Source organism: Triplophysa dalaica, chromosome 1, assembly GCF_015846415.1.
Source record: "Triplophysa dalaica isolate WHDGS20190420 chromosome 1, ASM1584641v1, whole genome shotgun sequence".
NCBI lineage: Eukaryota > Metazoa > Chordata > Actinopteri > Cypriniformes > Nemacheilidae > Triplophysa > Triplophysa dalaica.
Window position 1 is genome coordinate 15485558 of NC_079542.1, and position 15320 is coordinate 15500877.

Below are 15320 nucleotides of genomic sequence, written 5' to 3' on the forward strand. Positions count from 1 at the left end.
GCCTTCTGTTTATATTGTTCATAGTACATACCGACTGTCACATTTTCATAGTACATGGCCATTGTATAGTATTTTCCTAATATTGTATTCTGTATTTATTCACACTGTATATCCTGCACTTGCTAATTGCACTTCTGGTTAGACCTAAACTACATTTTGTTACACTGTACTTATATATGTGTAATGACAATAAAGTTGAATCTAATCTAATCTAAAAAATTATGTCTCTCATATTATGTAACTTACATATGCAGTGCAAATTTAAATGAATATATATAAAAGTAATTTACAAATCTTAGTTATGATTATGTGCACAAATTTCTATTCACTTTAATGCATGAAGAGATAACTGGAAATCACAGCACATTATTTCAGGCCTATGTCACATTTTTACTATTTCTATTTTCGCATCTTTTTGTTGTGCCACCCCGTCACATCACTTCCTTCGCATTAACACACAATTGTCAATTCTTTTATCCTGCATCTCTTAAGATGACTGACGATGATGTGAAGCTCAACATTCTCACCCACGGCCTTCTTCACATCCTTCACCTCTCGTGTGAAGACAATGTTTGTGATATGACCTGTGGTGAGGGTGCAGCAGGTTTCGCCAGTCTCTGCAGCAGCGGTCGTGTGCAGTTCTATTATCCTGATGGCCGTCTTCGGGAATCATCTTTTAGCCCGTCCATCACCATTCCCTATGCTGGCCTTACCTCCACTCAAATCCCAGGCAGACTTGTTGGTTGGGGACCTGGGGCCATTCTCACTTTACTAGATGCAGAACTGAAACCCCTCGTTCATGCAGTGGAGCCCATGGATATCAGGGTTTGCAAGGTGCTTCTTAAAACCGCTGATATAGTTAAATCTCCTGTAACGTTAGCTTATGACAAAAGATGGTGCATCAGTAATCTAGTATTCTTTTAATAAAGCATGTTAGCAATGCCTAGATCATTCTGGTTCCACAGAATGCAGAGAGAATGTCCGCTTTGGATAAAATAATTTGTAATTCAAGTGTTTACGTGTACAGAATGTGATGTTTTTTCAATTTGTCTGTGTCAGGTTCGGGAGCAGTCTAATGAGCTAGTCTCAGGTGGGATGGGAAATATATGTGTGTGGGGTCTCACACACTTGGTGTGTCACAAACGGGTGATGGAAGGTTTAGGGACTCACATGGTGATTACACAACTAGCTCTGGTCCCTAACAGGGCTCAATGTGGCCCTACGGTACTGGCTGCATATGGAGGAGCTGTGGTTGTGGTTGACATTATAGAAGGACGTGTTGTGGACCACATAAAGAACCTCCATTTAAGGTTAGGATTTTTTGAAGTACTTTAATCCGATATTGAGGTTTATTTACAACCATTATACATTTATTTTTGTCTACTGTCTAAAACCTGTTTTACAAAAGCATCATCTCACCTCTCAAATCTTTTCATTTCAGAGAAATCACAGGGCTGGTCTACTGCCCCCTTAAAGACAGTGTAGTTTCTGCATCAGATATGACAATCAGAGTGTGGGGACCTGACTGGGAGCTTCAAATGTCTTTTGTTGGACACAGCGGTCAGAAAATGATTTAACTTGATATTCTTGATATGACTTCAATAAAGCCATTTACAATAGTTGTTTTTTTACTACCTCATTAATGACATTTTGGGATAGTTTACCCGAAAATCTGTTATTATTTATATTTGTTCACCCTCATGTTGTTTAAAACCTGTTTATGATAACCTGTGAGGCCAGGTTGTTGGTGCAAGCGTTCTTTAAAATATCTTATTTTGTGTTCTCCCAAAGTAAATCATTCAGGTTTGGAATCACATGAAGAATGTGAAAGAATTTTTTTTGGGGTGAACTATACCTTTCAATTGATGCAAAGATACTAAATATACTTCAATCAAATTGCTTGAGGCGATAGTTCACCCTAAAATGCAATTTCTGTCATCATGTTGTCACCCTCGTGTCACTTTAAAGCTCTTTGACTTTCTTTCTTGGGCCGAAAACAAAAGAAGATATTTTGAAAAAGTTCGGTAACCGAAATTAGTGGAGTCCATTGACTTAAGGAAACCAAACCAATGCAAGTTCAATTCAATTCAATTCAAGTTTATTTATATAGCGCTTTCACAATGTGCATTGTTCCAAAGCAGCTTTACAGGGACAAACAGGAAAACAGAAAAGGTAAAACACAGCACAGTGCATGGTGTTTATAGAACAAGCAAGATCATTCTAATAAATAATATCTAATTAATAAATAAATGCAGTCTCCTGGTGAGCAAGCCAACACTGCCCTGCTGTGGTGAGGAACCCAAACTCCAATGATTGATTAATGGAGAAAAAAACCTTGAAAGAAACCAGGCTCAGCCGGTAGGGCCAGATCCCCTCTGACGTGTCATAGCTGCACTCAGTGACCTAAAGCCACCGAGCAAATATCCACGAGGGAGAGGGAGAGCCCACCATCTGCATCCCAGAAAGTCCCACTGACCGAAAACCGTGCAGGTTCAACCCGGTCCCACTCCACGATCGACACCAGAAAACAGAGGAACAACCAGGGAAGAGTTAATGGACACCAATGTTCTTCGGTTACCGACACTGTTTAAAATATCTTCTTTTGTGTTTTGCCGAAGAAAGTCATACAGGTTTGAAATGATGAGAGGGTGTGTAAATGATGACAGAATTTAGATTTTTGGGTGAACTATCACTTTAACCAACTATCTCAATGATGTAAATAAGCACTTTGTCAATTTATTGGCCGATTAATTGGATCAAGCCTTGCTATTAACGTAGACAATAGACTCTACTACAATCATACATATTAGTTTAAAATGTGATTATTTGTATCTGTTTGTGTGTTTGTAGCTCTTATCACCTCTCTAGTTCTGTGTCCCGTCTCTGGTCTGCTGTTATCATCTTCTCTTGATAGTACTCTAAGATGTTGGAGGCTAGACATTGGAGACCAGGTCCAGGTTGTGTCTGTTCCTAATGGGTACATGCCTCCCCTGGCCGTGGGGGGTCCCGACAGTTCTGGTACCTTCTTTTCATACTCCTCTAACAGTGTAGATCTCTGGACCTTAAAATGTCTTTATAATCTGCACTGCAGACTGGATGGAGCCCTGGGAGGACCTATCCGTCAAATCTCGACCCCACCATGCCCTCCTTCCCTCCCAGCATGTGTACTTTGTATTCAAGGAAACAGCAATGTTACAATTGTCGCAACCGAGACAGGCGAAGTGCTCACAAGATTCCAAGCCAAGGGACGAATAAGGTGTGCGGATTACTGTGTGCCTAAGGAAATATTATTGATCCTCACTGAGGATGGGGTCGTCACTATTTTAAGTACCGTGACCAATCCAGTAACTCCCCTTGATGAGTGGCACAGATAGAGCAATGGGATTGGCCAGGTGGGCAAGTGAAGTCATATATAGGTAAGGTATGCTGCATGGCATTATACAGTAAGATTATAGATAAAGAAAGTGCAATGGAAGAATGGAAATCCCTGCAAATGCAGAAAGCACACAAGACAAAGAAGATCAAACTTGATGCAAAAAACAGGTTAGTGTGTGTGCTGTAGTCGTCATCATATTTACAGGCTTTTGTAGTGTGACTAGATCTGTTGTCATGTGTTATAGAATTCTGGTTATAGTGGGACATTGTGGTGGTTGTGTATCCATGCTCAATATGCATTCGGGAAAAGTCTTGTACAGAATCCCTGCTCACAACAACCAAGATATCACCAGCATACAGGCATATCCTGACAGTGGCTACCTACTGACTACAGGTTAATACACACTTCACAACTAATGTATGCCGTAAGACTGAATAGACCAACTGCTAAATTGTTGATTGTTTAATGTTGTAGGTGAAGATAAAGCTCTATGGGTTTGGAATGTGTCTCCATCGCTGCAGTATTTAAGTCTCTATTTTAGTGTGTGCTGTGATCTGCCTCCTGTTCGGTCGGCACTGATGGGAACCCAGCTCATCCTCGCTTTACAAAATCCAGAGAATGACATCTATAGCCTGATGCAATATAGCCTGGAGAGCCAGAGGCGATCTGACCACCAACCCAATGTTGACCATCATCAAAAAATTACAGGTTAAAGACTGCTGCCTGATATTTTTAAAATGCTAGGCACCATAGATTCAATTATTTAGATGATTTCTTGAGATATATCCAATATCAAATAAACACATTTGTCTATAGATTGTAAATCTGTTTTATACAAATATGATCACATATATATCACACTTTGACCCTTTCAGGACTAAAGACTGGTAAATCTACATTTAAGCATTTGGCAGTGGATTAAATCTATATTTTTGGGGGTAATGTGTTCTCAGGTCTTTGTGCATGTCATCAGCTTAATGTGTTTGCGTCAAGCAGTCAGGATGGGACTGTACAGATCTGGGATAAAGAAAATCGCCTTCTCAGGTCAGGACAGGAGCTACTGTTCGTTATTAGTATATTTCAAATATATTTTCATACCCTATTGAACAACTTGAATATACACTTTCCTGGGGTCTGTTTCAATAAGGAGGTTCAACCAAATCTAAGTTAAAGCTTGAACTCGGAGTTGATTTACTCTGAGAATCGAAACTTTGAGTTTTTGGTTTTAGAACAGGTGATTTGAGATAGTTCAATTAACTCTGGATAGGCTTACCCCGAGTTAAGCGTGTGCTCCATGACTAAAAAAGCCATGATCATGGAGTTCCGATATGACGATTCACCATGGGAACAGCACAAAAAAGGCAACATGGCGGCAGAAAGTGCTTGAGAACGATGCACACATTCCTAACCACTGTTCCTACAGTGACTTTACTAATGTGCTCTACATCCCTGGTGTTATGTAGAAAACCACAGAGGTCACTAAAAATGACTTGAGTATAAATTAATAAATAGATACATGTGCCAATAAACAAATATATTAATCAATAAAAGAATGCAAAAAGACAGATACATTGAACATATAGTAATACATATTTATTTCTATATTGATTTCACATCAATTTTTGAGAATTGCTAGAAATTATGGTGTGTAGAACATATAACACTTGTTAGAGCGTTAGACTCATAGCTGGGGCCAGTTGCATAAACTTAGTCGCTAAATTAAGACTGTGTCTAGACTAACAACTAGTCTCACTAACAAATAATTTTTTAAGACCAATCAGTCTTACTTTTCTGATTTCAATTAGACCAATCTTCCTCTACATATGACTTGACTTGAGTTACTATGGTTATGGTATGGTTACTGACTCTGAGTATAAGTTACCTTTCTTTCAGAAATGGGCTTGACTTACCCTGAACTCTCGGGTTTGACATACCTCCCATTCTGAAATGGAAAACCTCGTTTTTCCCTCATTTCATGGTTAGTATGCTCAGTTTTCACTAAATGTGTATTTATTTCAGAATTCTTCAGCTGAATGCAGAGCCAGAGTGTTTGGCATACTGTGAAGAGAGTGGAGATCTGCTGTTAGGGATAACTGGAGATCTCTATAGGATCTCCTACACGCAGCTACATTCTCAGGTCTGAGGCTATAGATACAGATTGTACTGTTGCGAGCATACTGCTTAAATTGCATTTTAGTTTCACTAAAAGGCTCTTAATGTCATACTGATGCATGCAGAACATAAGATATTCGTAAGACAGTAGAAAGTAAATGAGGTACACTCTGTTAAATATGTCATTCATTGTGAATGTACTGTATTAACTTATTAAACAGAGAAATGACAAATGGGATTCAGACTCTGACCTGCCCACATCTTGCATCCCAACCAAGAGCTATAAATGCAGGTAACTTTCTACACAATATAAATATACAAACACACTCCCAAATCTTTATTCTTTGTTTTTAACATTTAACTCTAGGAAAGACAATTGTGTTGCTAAAAAGGACAGTCCTGAAAGGCTAAAAGACACAGTAAGTGTGTATCTGTTTATTTGTTTGTGTGTGTCACAGCTCACCCATATTTTTGCCAACTCTGTAAAAAAATTCTATAAAGACAATTTTTTTTCTGACAGCTGGGGAGCCAGAAATATTCCATAAAATATTGTTTGGTAATTTGACAGTTTTTGACAGTGAAAAAATATGAGAAAGATCTGTTAATAAAACAGTGACATTTTGTAAAAATATAAATGTGAAAATCACTTAAAAAATATTTTTTTTACAGTTTATGCTGGACTTTGGAGCACTGACCGCAAGACATAAAGATCTGGAATCCTTGCGAAAAGGAGAGGTTGAATGCAGGAGGAGAAAACCAGCCACTGTACAGACCAAACAAGAGGCGTTCAATAACTACATGCGTCTAATGTACATGAAACGCCCTGATATAAAAGTATGATCCTATGAAGTCATCAAACCTGGTTGCATGTACTGTCTTATTTACATTAACTGACATTCACAGTAAACTTAGAAATTAAACGTGACAGCTAATTTATTGATTTCGGATCTAACATTAGATTCCTGAAGAAGATATGTTTGATGTGAATGCTGAACTTTTTCCACCTAAACTTCCTGAGCTCTGTCCCCTGACTCCTCCATCATTCTCAGAGGGCTTCTTCCCCAATCACAGAATGGCCAAGAGACTGCATTCCTCTAATAAAAAGGTTAGGTAATTCATCTATGTAAGGTACTGTAACTGTGTGTTTTATAGCTGTAAAGTTGTTTATTTGTTGTCAGTGTAAAAACATAATTTTGAATTGCACTCATTTCTAGTCTGTGTTTGTTCTATCACTGGTTATTGTATAATCCTGCTCTTGTTTTCAGACCACACAGGCTCCACTCGGTTTCATCCCTAACTCTGTGCTGGTAGAACAACTATGGCCTGACATGAAGAGGGAGAAAGTCATTCCACACACAAACAGGTGGAGACTTCGTCTTGACACGGGATGTGATGGAGAAGAGGTAAGAAAAATATTTTACAATAACACGTTAAAAATGTATTTGACCAATAGTTTTATTTCTTTCTTTTTAGATATCGTGATAATATCGCTATGGGAATTATTTTGGCCATGAGAATCATGGAGTGAAAATCTGACTATTTTGAAAGATGAATACCTATTTTGTATTTTTTGATAAGTTCTTTGTGTTTTATTGGTCTTTTAATTTGAAGGTATCTGCTTAGGCAAAAATGGTCAGAAAAATATATAGTATAACTTGATTCTCATAAACCTCAATCTACTGTATGTGCGATGTATGCAAATGGCCGACATAATTAATCACCATAATACTAATAAACCAACAAATATTTGTAATGTTAATTGTTATATACAGAGAAAACCAGATGAAGTGCAAGTCTTGTATAATGAAGAGGAGGAGAAGGAGGAGGAAGAGCCTGACATGCCTTCTCTTACACCCATCACTGAAACTCCACCTGAGAAGGAGAACCTTCATCGACCCCCACCAGTGGTAAAGAAAATCTTATACCCTGTTAAGGTACTGTATGTTCACTCTAGTAAGTTCCAAGCATTCATTTAAAGTTCTTTTAACATTTTTATTTTAATCTAACAGTATACTCATCTCCTCACAGCCACCAAAACCCCTTCCTCCAATAAAGCATCCTACACCCCCTCCTGCCACACCCACACCCACTCCTGTTTCACCTTCACCCACCCCTATGCCATCGTCACCTGCCCCCCCCTCTCTACCCAAACAGCCCACTCCACCCGCCTCCTCACATCTACCCGAGTTCCTCCTGCAGTTTGTGGATGAGCAGTGGTTTCAGAGGATGTTTCCTGATCCGAGTGTAAGATTAATGTAAATCCACTCCATTCATGCATATCTTACATACAGTACAGCCTTAACTAAAAGCTAAAAACATTATGATTGTGAACATTTGGAACATTTTTCTTATGATTCCAGTTATTTTATCCCGATATGTATCCTCATAAATTGATATTTGGTTGTGTATTTACAGTGCATTTCAAGTTCACTAAACCCCAAGGCTTTCTGCTTGCATGTGCTGGACTTCATGATCCGTTCCAGCACAGCTCAGAAGCAAAGCATTCTCAACGCACTACTTCTGCTAATACAACAGGAAGTGTTAAGCAAAGAATCACTTAGCAGAGGATTGCTGATTTGCATGCAAAACTGCATTCACACAAACATGGTAAATGAAACAATGACTTCATACAGTTTTTTTTGGCAAACACTACGGTATGAGTATTTGATAAGTATGTGTTTGCAGTCAAGGGAGGAACAGCATGTTGTTGGTGAACTGCTGAATTTGATGGTGCACGTGAGTCCTGGCAGCTTTGACACAATTGTGGAGCTACTCGCCACCTTAGCAGATAAAAAAGTTGATCTTCAGTAAGGAATAATGCAAAGGCTTTACACAATACAAGATAAATGATCTGCATTACGTTGCATTCTATTGTGTGAAGCACATTTTGTTTTTACAGTATATAGGAATTAAGTGTTCTCTCTCTGGCAGGGGTTTAGTTCTGTGTGTGCTGCTCAGGTTGGGTGTAGAGGATGCTGAACTGTGGTTATGTCCAGAATTAGAGCACTGGAACACTCTGACAAAAGATGAGCCTAAGCAGCACCAGAGTCTTCGAGACATGGCCGCCAACTGGCTGTCTACATGGACCAGAAAGTACAAGGTGTGAAATCATATTCAGATATATTTGGAAACAGTAGTGGTGCTCTTTTATGTGTAAAACTAATCAGACCAGGGTCTGATATGCTCCACTTTTCTTTTCTGTGCATGTGAACAACCTTCAATTGGGATTGAGCAGAATATTTGAACTGGCCATTTCAGACTGGTGCATGTTTTATGTATTTTACAGGTTCACAGTTGGTCAGTGCTCCTGCACAGTAAAGGAATAAAGAGTGTGATCACTCCAATAGTGGTGCTTCAATATTTCTGCTCTGTACAAAAGAACAAACAGGCTCGAGCCCCACCCCCTCCACCTGAGGGCAGGAAAGACACTGTATTGGTGGCTTCTAGCTTACCTAGGTATGTAACGCTCTACACATTTATTAAACATGATTTCTTTGCATTGAATCTCAGAACTGTTATTTGCATTGTTGAAATAGTATAATGCTCAATGAAGTTAAATTTCTGAATGATCTGTTTTTAGACTGAAGTGTATACAGCGCCTGGGAGAGACATACAGTATGTCTAGGATACGTGAGCCTCAAGGTTAGAGCATATTTCAAACAAATTGAATGCATTAAGTTTACAACTGTTGTTATGTCTATAGTCTATTCTGCAACACGTAGCCTATACAACGCTGGTGTTTTTTAAACAAACATCTATAAGACTTAATAATAATTAATATCAATAATAGTAAACCAGTTACATACTTTAAATTAACAATATACACCAACAGGACATCTTCTGCCACCATTGCAATATCGACCAGAGCTGATGGGTTTCACACGGTTCCTCTCTCTACCAACAGCTTATGTCACACTTTCTCCATTCCCCTTTTCCCTGGACTTTCAGCACTCAAAAAAGCCCATACCACACAAATACTTCTTCCTGGATCGCTCTTATGTACAGTATTATAGATAAAGTCAAGTTAAGATAAGATAGAATCTTAAAATACATAGATATTAGTATACGAATAACATGAAATAATTCTCACCTGATTCAGAAGACACTTTCGCCTGTCATGTTGCTGCATACATGATTGTTGTTTTCTGCAAAAGATTTTTTTAAAGATTCTGATATGTGTGACCCACGATAAGTGTGAGAATTTATGTTTTCATAGATGAATAAAGGCAAACATAACAGTTAAGTCTGTTAGCCATAGATGGTGATGGTTATTTATATATAATATCAATGAAAAGGTGATGGAATACTGTGAAAGTGATTAGTACCAGCCATGTTTACCTCGACTCTGCTTATAGAGGTCTTCAGGGAGGGATGTGAAACTGGATCCCAATTTACCGGTGGCATCTCTTGATGACAACTTGAGGAATGGAGTTGGCTGGTTGAGAGCAGTACATTTTCTGCACTCTTTGGGTGCAATAATCTGAACCCATTCCTGCTCAGACCAACCATGATGTTTGACAAGCACTTCATTAATGTCTCTACATTCTGTCAGTTAAGTGAGGAGTTGGTAGGCTTCTTGATGGCTGGTTTAAGTAATCTTCTGCCAGATTCACAATAGCCAGCATTAAAAATGGCAGCGAGTCATCGGGGATACTAGATGGGGATATATTGTATATTTTTAAACCATAGATGCAGAAAATCCCACTATATTTATTTATGAAACTTGCATAGCGTATGGAGGCTATTACAGGAAAGGAAGGAGGTGTTGGTGATTGCTGACAGAGGTATAAACCATATAGCTGTTTGCGTCATAGGAAGTAAAAGGTGGGCCAGTCAAACTTTTCACAAAAATTGATGCCTTTGCCTGAGGTAATGTGATTGCTGTCAGATGTAATAAATTCAGTAGTTTCTGAAGAAGCAGTATTTTGTGTGATTACAGTATATAAAATGAATATTTAGATTATGTTCTCTTCTATTTGACTGTGAATCCTATTTCTAACCCTGCAGAATGACGCCCTTTTCACAATGACGTAACTTAACTTCCACCTTTTCGCAAAGCAGTGTATCATAACAGCCGTCTTGCAACAAACAAGAAGAAAAACTTCTGTTTTGCCGTCGCGCTAAAATTAAACAACAGTGAAAAAAACTGACAGAACACATATTCAAGTAGTTATCCTAGCACCTTCGCTAACACAAAAAGACAACAAAACACTTACCTTCATAATCAAACAGGTACTGTTCAACAAAGGATTTGTATCTTTTATCTAGCTTTGATCTTGTCGTAGGCGAAAATTTGTCTGCAAGATGTTGTACATCATCTAGCCAGATTTTCGGCAGCAGTGCAAGGGACTTGGAAAAGTCCATTCTGAGGCGCTAGCGGAAGTAACCCTACACTGCTTTGCGGCCTATTTGTAGTCTGTTTAGGGCTTTGTGCAAAAACTATTTCACTTTAGAAGTCCCTATCTGAACAATATTTCTTGCATGAAAGTTTTTAGTTTCTGTTTATTTGGTGAGTAAGTGTGCACTTACTGTAACCCAAATTCCACATGAATGAGTAAACTAAATGAATAATATTCAAAAGAAAAACAAGATAAAAAATATATAACAGGCTCTTATACAGTCCAATTAAGAGATAAATTGTCTATGTGAACTCCTCGGTCCTTGTTGAAATTGCGAAACCTGTTATATGCAACAGAACCTGACCGTTTTCCTTTGAATAAAATTATTTTATATAAACATTCACACATGATCAAAATGGAAGTAGCTTTTCATGAAGAATGGAAAATATGGGGGGAAAACATAAGACAATTCGGAAACTTCAGCAGGAGTTTGGTTCCTTGCTTTTGGTTCCCTCAGTGCTTGGTATAACCATTACCATTTTACAATATTATAAAGTAATGAAACCAAAATATGCTACGAGACAGAAAAACAAGATAATTTCTACACAAGGTATAAATGTGACACTAGTATTAAGACTGATGATTCTTATTAATGAAGATACTTGGCAACCAGAAGAAAAAAAGTTGATTTTGATTGTCAAGCACTTATTATAAAGGCCCTGGGAGACTCATAGCATTTAAGAACAATGACAGGGACACCCACTCTAGCTCAAACAAATAAAATAGTCACTAATCATCCACTGACAAATCTGGGCTGTAGTTCAGAAAGTCAGAGGTCACGATAAGATCACGCGAGCGCCCTCTTAAGCTCAAAACCTCATCCAGCAGCCTCAATGTCAAGTCTCTGCCCTCCGGCTCCTCCATCAGCGACCAGTCCAGCAGCTGAGCGCTGGAGGGAAGAGCTGGCAGACCTGGCTCATATTCCTCCAGTGGATTAGGATAAAGCAGAAGACGAAGGGAAGGGATACCCGCAGCTGTACGTGCCAGCGAAAGCAGTCCCATTCTAGACAGTGGGTTCAAGGCCAGTCTTAAGCTGCGTAAAACCCGACAGCAGGACAGGGAGGGCAGGAGTGCATCAAGGTGAGCGTCTGAGAGACCGCAACCGCAGAGTGAAAGCTGGGATAGTGAGCTTTCAGCTTGACCAAAAAGACGACGCAAAGACGGCAGGGAGGATTCGTTGAGGCAGTTCTCACTCAGATCAAGTTCTCTCAGGAATGGAGCGTGCTGGCTGCACGAGAGGTATGCCAGATCAGTGGACGTCAGGCACAGGTATGGCAGCTCCAACACCTCCAGAGGCTGGGAGAGAGAGCTTTAAACAGAAAAGGGATAATCATTAATAACAAATAAAAAGCTGCTGATCTCTACAGCATGATCATTAATATTTCAAATTGTTGTATACTTTTAGCATATTCTGTAGTATAGTACAGCTACTCTAGAATTAACTTTCTAGAAGTATAACTATAGTATATTAATGAACTGTAGTTAATCCTGTAGTACTTTTTTCATGCGGGCAAATTCACAACTGCACTGAATACAGAAGAAATTAAATAGAGTTTGGGAAACAATAAAACAGAAAGCGTGTGTGTAAAGCTGAAGAGTGTGTAGAAGTGTCTGAACGAGTAGAAATCACAGGTGTGTATTAGTGTCGATGTTAACAAAGTATATACCTGAGGAGCAAACGCAGGTGTCCTGGCAGTCTGAGTGCTGTCAGGCATAGCCTATTAAGTCTCTTGAGCAAACCAAGCCCTTTACACATTTCCTGAAGTGCCCCCTGCTGGCCAATTTGTGTGCGTTGCAAGTCCAAGTTACAGTAATGCAGTCTTAGAGAGTGAAGATGCAGAAAAGGAGCAAACAGCGGAAGCAGCATTGCCAGGCCTGACACCCCAAGGCTGGAGTAGCGAATGTCCACACCGTGAAGATCCTGCTGTGGCAAGAGGCGTAACAAAGAAGCTATGGAGGATGCTGAGAGTTCCTCCACACGGAGGTAGCGACAGTGGAGCCTCAGTGGGCCGGGGTGACTAAGGGCATCACGGACACGGTCCCAAGAACGGGCATTGACGAAAAGATCAGCCCTGGTATGGACAACCACCACCTCATCCCAGTCTTGCTTACAGAAACCACTTCCATCATTACTGATGTTCAACTCTGATGTCTTTCTCCTCTGAATTTCCATCCTCCTCCTGACACCCTTCACCGACTCATCTTCCGGTACCATCACCCGATCATGACCGAAGCTGTTCTCTCCATTACTTGTGCATTCCATCTTCCCTAGTTTTTCTTCCCTACGTCCTCTCACGTTTTCTTCGCTGTAATTCATACACCCTACCGTGCCCCGGTCTCGTTTAACGGTGCCACCCTTCTCACGTTCTGCCTCAAGCCCTCTTTTTCTCTCTCTTTCTCCATCTCTTCTGTGAGCCCTGGAGGCAGCAGCTCGTGCCTGTATCACCATTGAGCAAAGGGCAACAGTGAGGGACCATCCACCCATTGAGTCTTCAACTCTCTCATGCTCACACTGAAGTCCACTGAGATCCAGAACCTGCAGGCAACACCTGACAAGGTAGAAAGAAAGATGTAAATAATGTCCAATAATATATTCACACTTTCATACATCAATAAAGGTCAGAGAGAGGGCAGATAGGTCATTAAGACACATACATCTTGTTTTTCAGTCCTCTGACCACCGCCAACAGCAGCGCTTGAACGCACAGGCGGTTCGGAGTGCACTGACCCGCTTTTCTGCTGCCTCCCACGGTCAGTATCCGTTCGGGCCATCGCTGGACGAGCTCGCCGACGGCCAGTGGACGACAGTGGGTAAAAGCGGCATCCAGCAGCGATCGGTAGAGCTCCCGCGGCACACAATTTAACCAACAAGGCGACGAGCTGTGGTCACTCACCACCTCCCGAGCGCACAGCTTCACCAAAGATAGAACCATCACTGCGTAAAAAGAACAGTACTGTCAATACGCTTGTAACGTTATATATAAAGCGCATCATAAGATAATAGACATGTGGTCTAATATTATCTTTAATCTTTCTTTAAAAGTGTTTTAAGATTAAATCTAAACTCTTGTGGTAACATAGACACCCGGAGATAAACGCTGTAGTATATGGCAAACAGAAGTAGGCAGCAGAATGCTGGTTCATTAACAAAATAATATAGGTCTTAACGTTAACGATACCTTTATTTTCCCAGATTGTAAAGGGCGCATCGGTGTGTCTAAAGTTTCCATGAAATTATCATCATCTTCATGTTTTAATCCTACACACTGACTACATTAAAATAGATTGCGTTAACAGGCAGTCGAAATGTCGGGAGCGTCTTGAGTGTCTAAAATATAACGACGAAATATAAGATTTGACGTGCTCAACCTAAATTCCTGCCTGATAACTAGAGTACAGGGCGTGAATCGCGAGCAAGTAAAATACTATGACGTTTGCGATTATTGCTAAAACAAAAGATGTATATACATCTGAAGCGTTTTTACTCTATATATGTATTATATGGGTCATTCATGGTGCTGCGTCGCTGTTTACAATTGAGGGGAGTCGCATTTGGATGACGCAACAACGACGCCACGAATGTGTGGCGGTTGTCTCTTAAAAGCTCCAATCCTATTAGAACTACTTGAACATCTATTGTGATATTTTCTCTTATGAATGATATATTTTTTATAATATGAATGGTCAAAAATATTGAAGTGCTTAGTAAGCTACTTTTATTATGTGTCAATGCCCGTTCAAAAGTGATATTTTTTTACGTAAATTGTATGCCAGCCTATTTTGTAAAGCTGTAATATTTTACATTTAGCGGACGCTTTTATCCATAGCTTAGCTGTTCAGGGAGCGATAGGCGATATGTATGCCAAGCCGAATTATGTTTTTGATAACAACTATCAAAGTTTACTAGTTAAGTATCACAATAGACACAATAGACTTCCATGCATTTGGTAATTCTGATATCATAAAATCTGAGAGTAATTGTAGATAGCTTCCTGTAGCTCAGTGGTATGAGCATTGCGTTAACAACCTGAAGAACCTAATCCTAGGGGTTGCAGATACATAAGTAAAAATGTATAGGAGAATGCAATGTAATGCTTTGGATAAATGCGTCTGCCAAATGCATGAATGTATGTTATCTAAAATGCCTGTCTTACTAGTAACAATCACATTATTGATATCAAAATTAACATTGTCACTAGTGAACATGTAATTATTGATATCAGAAATTGGCATTTTTACATCTAGTTATTCAATTGTTGATATCAAGAGTAGACATTATCACTAGTAACCACACAATTATTGATATCAAATTTTTTTTATTAAGAATTGCATTTCTGATATATGAAATAAGATTTTTACCATGTAAGAAATGAATTATTGATATCTGAAATTGAATTTGAATGGCAGCATATTGTGATGTTTAACTAGTAAAA

General features: G+C 39.4%; 4 protein-coding genes across 6 annotated transcripts; 3 read left to right on the forward strand and 1 right to left on the reverse strand.

Annotated features, from left to right (window-relative positions):
• The first annotated feature begins 628 nt into the window (after positions 1 to 628).
• LOC130419864 (WD repeat-containing protein 97-like) lies at positions 629 to 3255 on the forward strand. Its single transcript, XM_056746902.1, has 5 exons — positions 629 to 834; positions 1060 to 1310; positions 1442 to 1560; positions 2851 to 3018; positions 3092 to 3255. The coding sequence occupies exons 1-5, from the start codon at positions 814 to 816 to the stop codon at positions 3253 to 3255; spliced, it is 723 nt and encodes a 240-aa protein (XP_056602880.1). The 5' UTR covers positions 629 to 813.
• Positions 3256 to 4704: 1449 nt separating this feature from the next.
• LOC130420088 (transcription initiation factor TFIID subunit 3-like) lies at positions 4705 to 8063 on the forward strand. Its single transcript, XM_056747212.1, has 11 exons — positions 4705 to 4835; positions 5396 to 5513; positions 5710 to 5780; positions 5856 to 5907; positions 6158 to 6322; positions 6447 to 6593; positions 6754 to 6891; positions 7261 to 7422; positions 7517 to 7732; positions 7904 to 7988; positions 8053 to 8063. Exons 1-11 carry the CDS (start codon positions 4705 to 4707, stop codon positions 8061 to 8063), a joined length of 1296 nt encoding a protein of 431 aa, XP_056603190.1.
• LOC130427624 (uncharacterized) lies at positions 7983 to 9833 on the forward strand. 2 transcript variants are annotated; one of them, XM_056755177.1, is made up of 6 exons: positions 7983 to 8095; positions 8174 to 8295; positions 8420 to 8588; positions 8775 to 8944; positions 9069 to 9130; positions 9321 to 9833. In XM_056755177.1, the coding sequence occupies exons 1-6, from the start codon at positions 8069 to 8071 to the stop codon at positions 9503 to 9505; spliced, it is 735 nt and encodes a 244-aa protein (XP_056611155.1). In that variant the 5' UTR covers positions 7983 to 8068; the 3' UTR covers positions 9506 to 9833. The 2 variants fall into 2 exon arrangements, with proteins under 2 accessions (XP_056611155.1, XP_056611163.1); XM_056755185.1 differs by having other exon boundaries at positions 9393 to 9833.
• Positions 9834 to 10970: 1137 nt separating this feature from the next.
• On the reverse strand, positions 10971 to 14617 carry si:ch73-174h16.4 (leucine-rich repeat-containing protein 14). Of its 2 annotated transcripts, XM_056749573.1 has the most exons (4): positions 14067 to 14617; positions 13543 to 13822; positions 12555 to 13436; positions 10971 to 12196 (listed from the first exon to the last, which is right to left on the reverse strand). In XM_056749573.1, exons 2-4 carry the CDS (start codon positions 13818 to 13820, stop codon positions 11617 to 11619), a joined length of 1740 nt encoding a protein of 579 aa, XP_056605551.1. In that variant the 5' UTR covers positions 13821 to 13822; positions 14067 to 14617; the 3' UTR covers positions 10971 to 11616. The 2 variants fall into 2 exon arrangements, with proteins under 2 accessions (XP_056605551.1, XP_056605552.1); XM_056749574.1 differs by lacking the exon at positions 14067 to 14617 and having other exon boundaries at positions 13616 to 13797.
• Positions 14618 to 15320: the final 703 nt, after the last annotated feature.

Coding starts and splice junctions, on each gene's coding strand:
- si:ch73-174h16.4 (XM_056749573.1), bottom strand. CDS start 13,820: ATGGTTCTATCTTTGGTGAAGCTGTGCGCTCGGGAGGTGGTGAGTGAC. Junction 13,437..13,542: donor AGAGGACTGAAAAACAAGAT/GTATGTGTCTTA, acceptor CTACCTTGTCAG/GTGTTGCCTGCAGGTTCTGG. Junction 12,197..12,554: donor CACCTGCGTTTGCTCCTCAG/GTATATACTTTG, acceptor TTCTGTTTAAAG/CTCTCTCTCCCAGCCTCTGG.
- LOC130420088 (XM_056747212.1), top strand. CDS start 4,705: ATGACGATTCACCATGGGAACAGCACAAAAAAGGCAACATGGCGGCAG. Junction 5,781..5,855: donor ACCAAGAGCTATAAATGCAG/GTAACTTTCTAC, acceptor ATTTAACTCTAG/GAAAGACAATTGTGTTGCTA. Junction 6,323..6,446: donor TGAAACGCCCTGATATAAAA/GTATGATCCTAT, acceptor ATCTAACATTAG/ATTCCTGAAGAAGATATGTT.
- LOC130427624 (XM_056755177.1), top strand. CDS start 8,069: ATGCAAAACTGCATTCACACAAACATG. Junction 8,296..8,419: donor GATAAAAAAGTTGATCTTCA/GTAAGGAATAAT, acceptor TCTCTCTGGCAG/GGGTTTAGTTCTGTGTGTGC. Junction 8,589..8,774: donor CATGGACCAGAAAGTACAAG/GTGTGAAATCAT, acceptor TGTATTTTACAG/GTTCACAGTTGGTCAGTGCT.
- LOC130419864 (XM_056746902.1), top strand. CDS start 814: ATGGATATCAGGGTTTGCAAG. Junction 835..1,059: donor TGGATATCAGGGTTTGCAAG/GTGCTTCTTAAA, acceptor TGTCTGTGTCAG/GTTCGGGAGCAGTCTAATGA. Junction 1,311..1,441: donor ATAAAGAACCTCCATTTAAG/GTTAGGATTTTT, acceptor TTTTCATTTCAG/AGAAATCACAGGGCTGGTCT.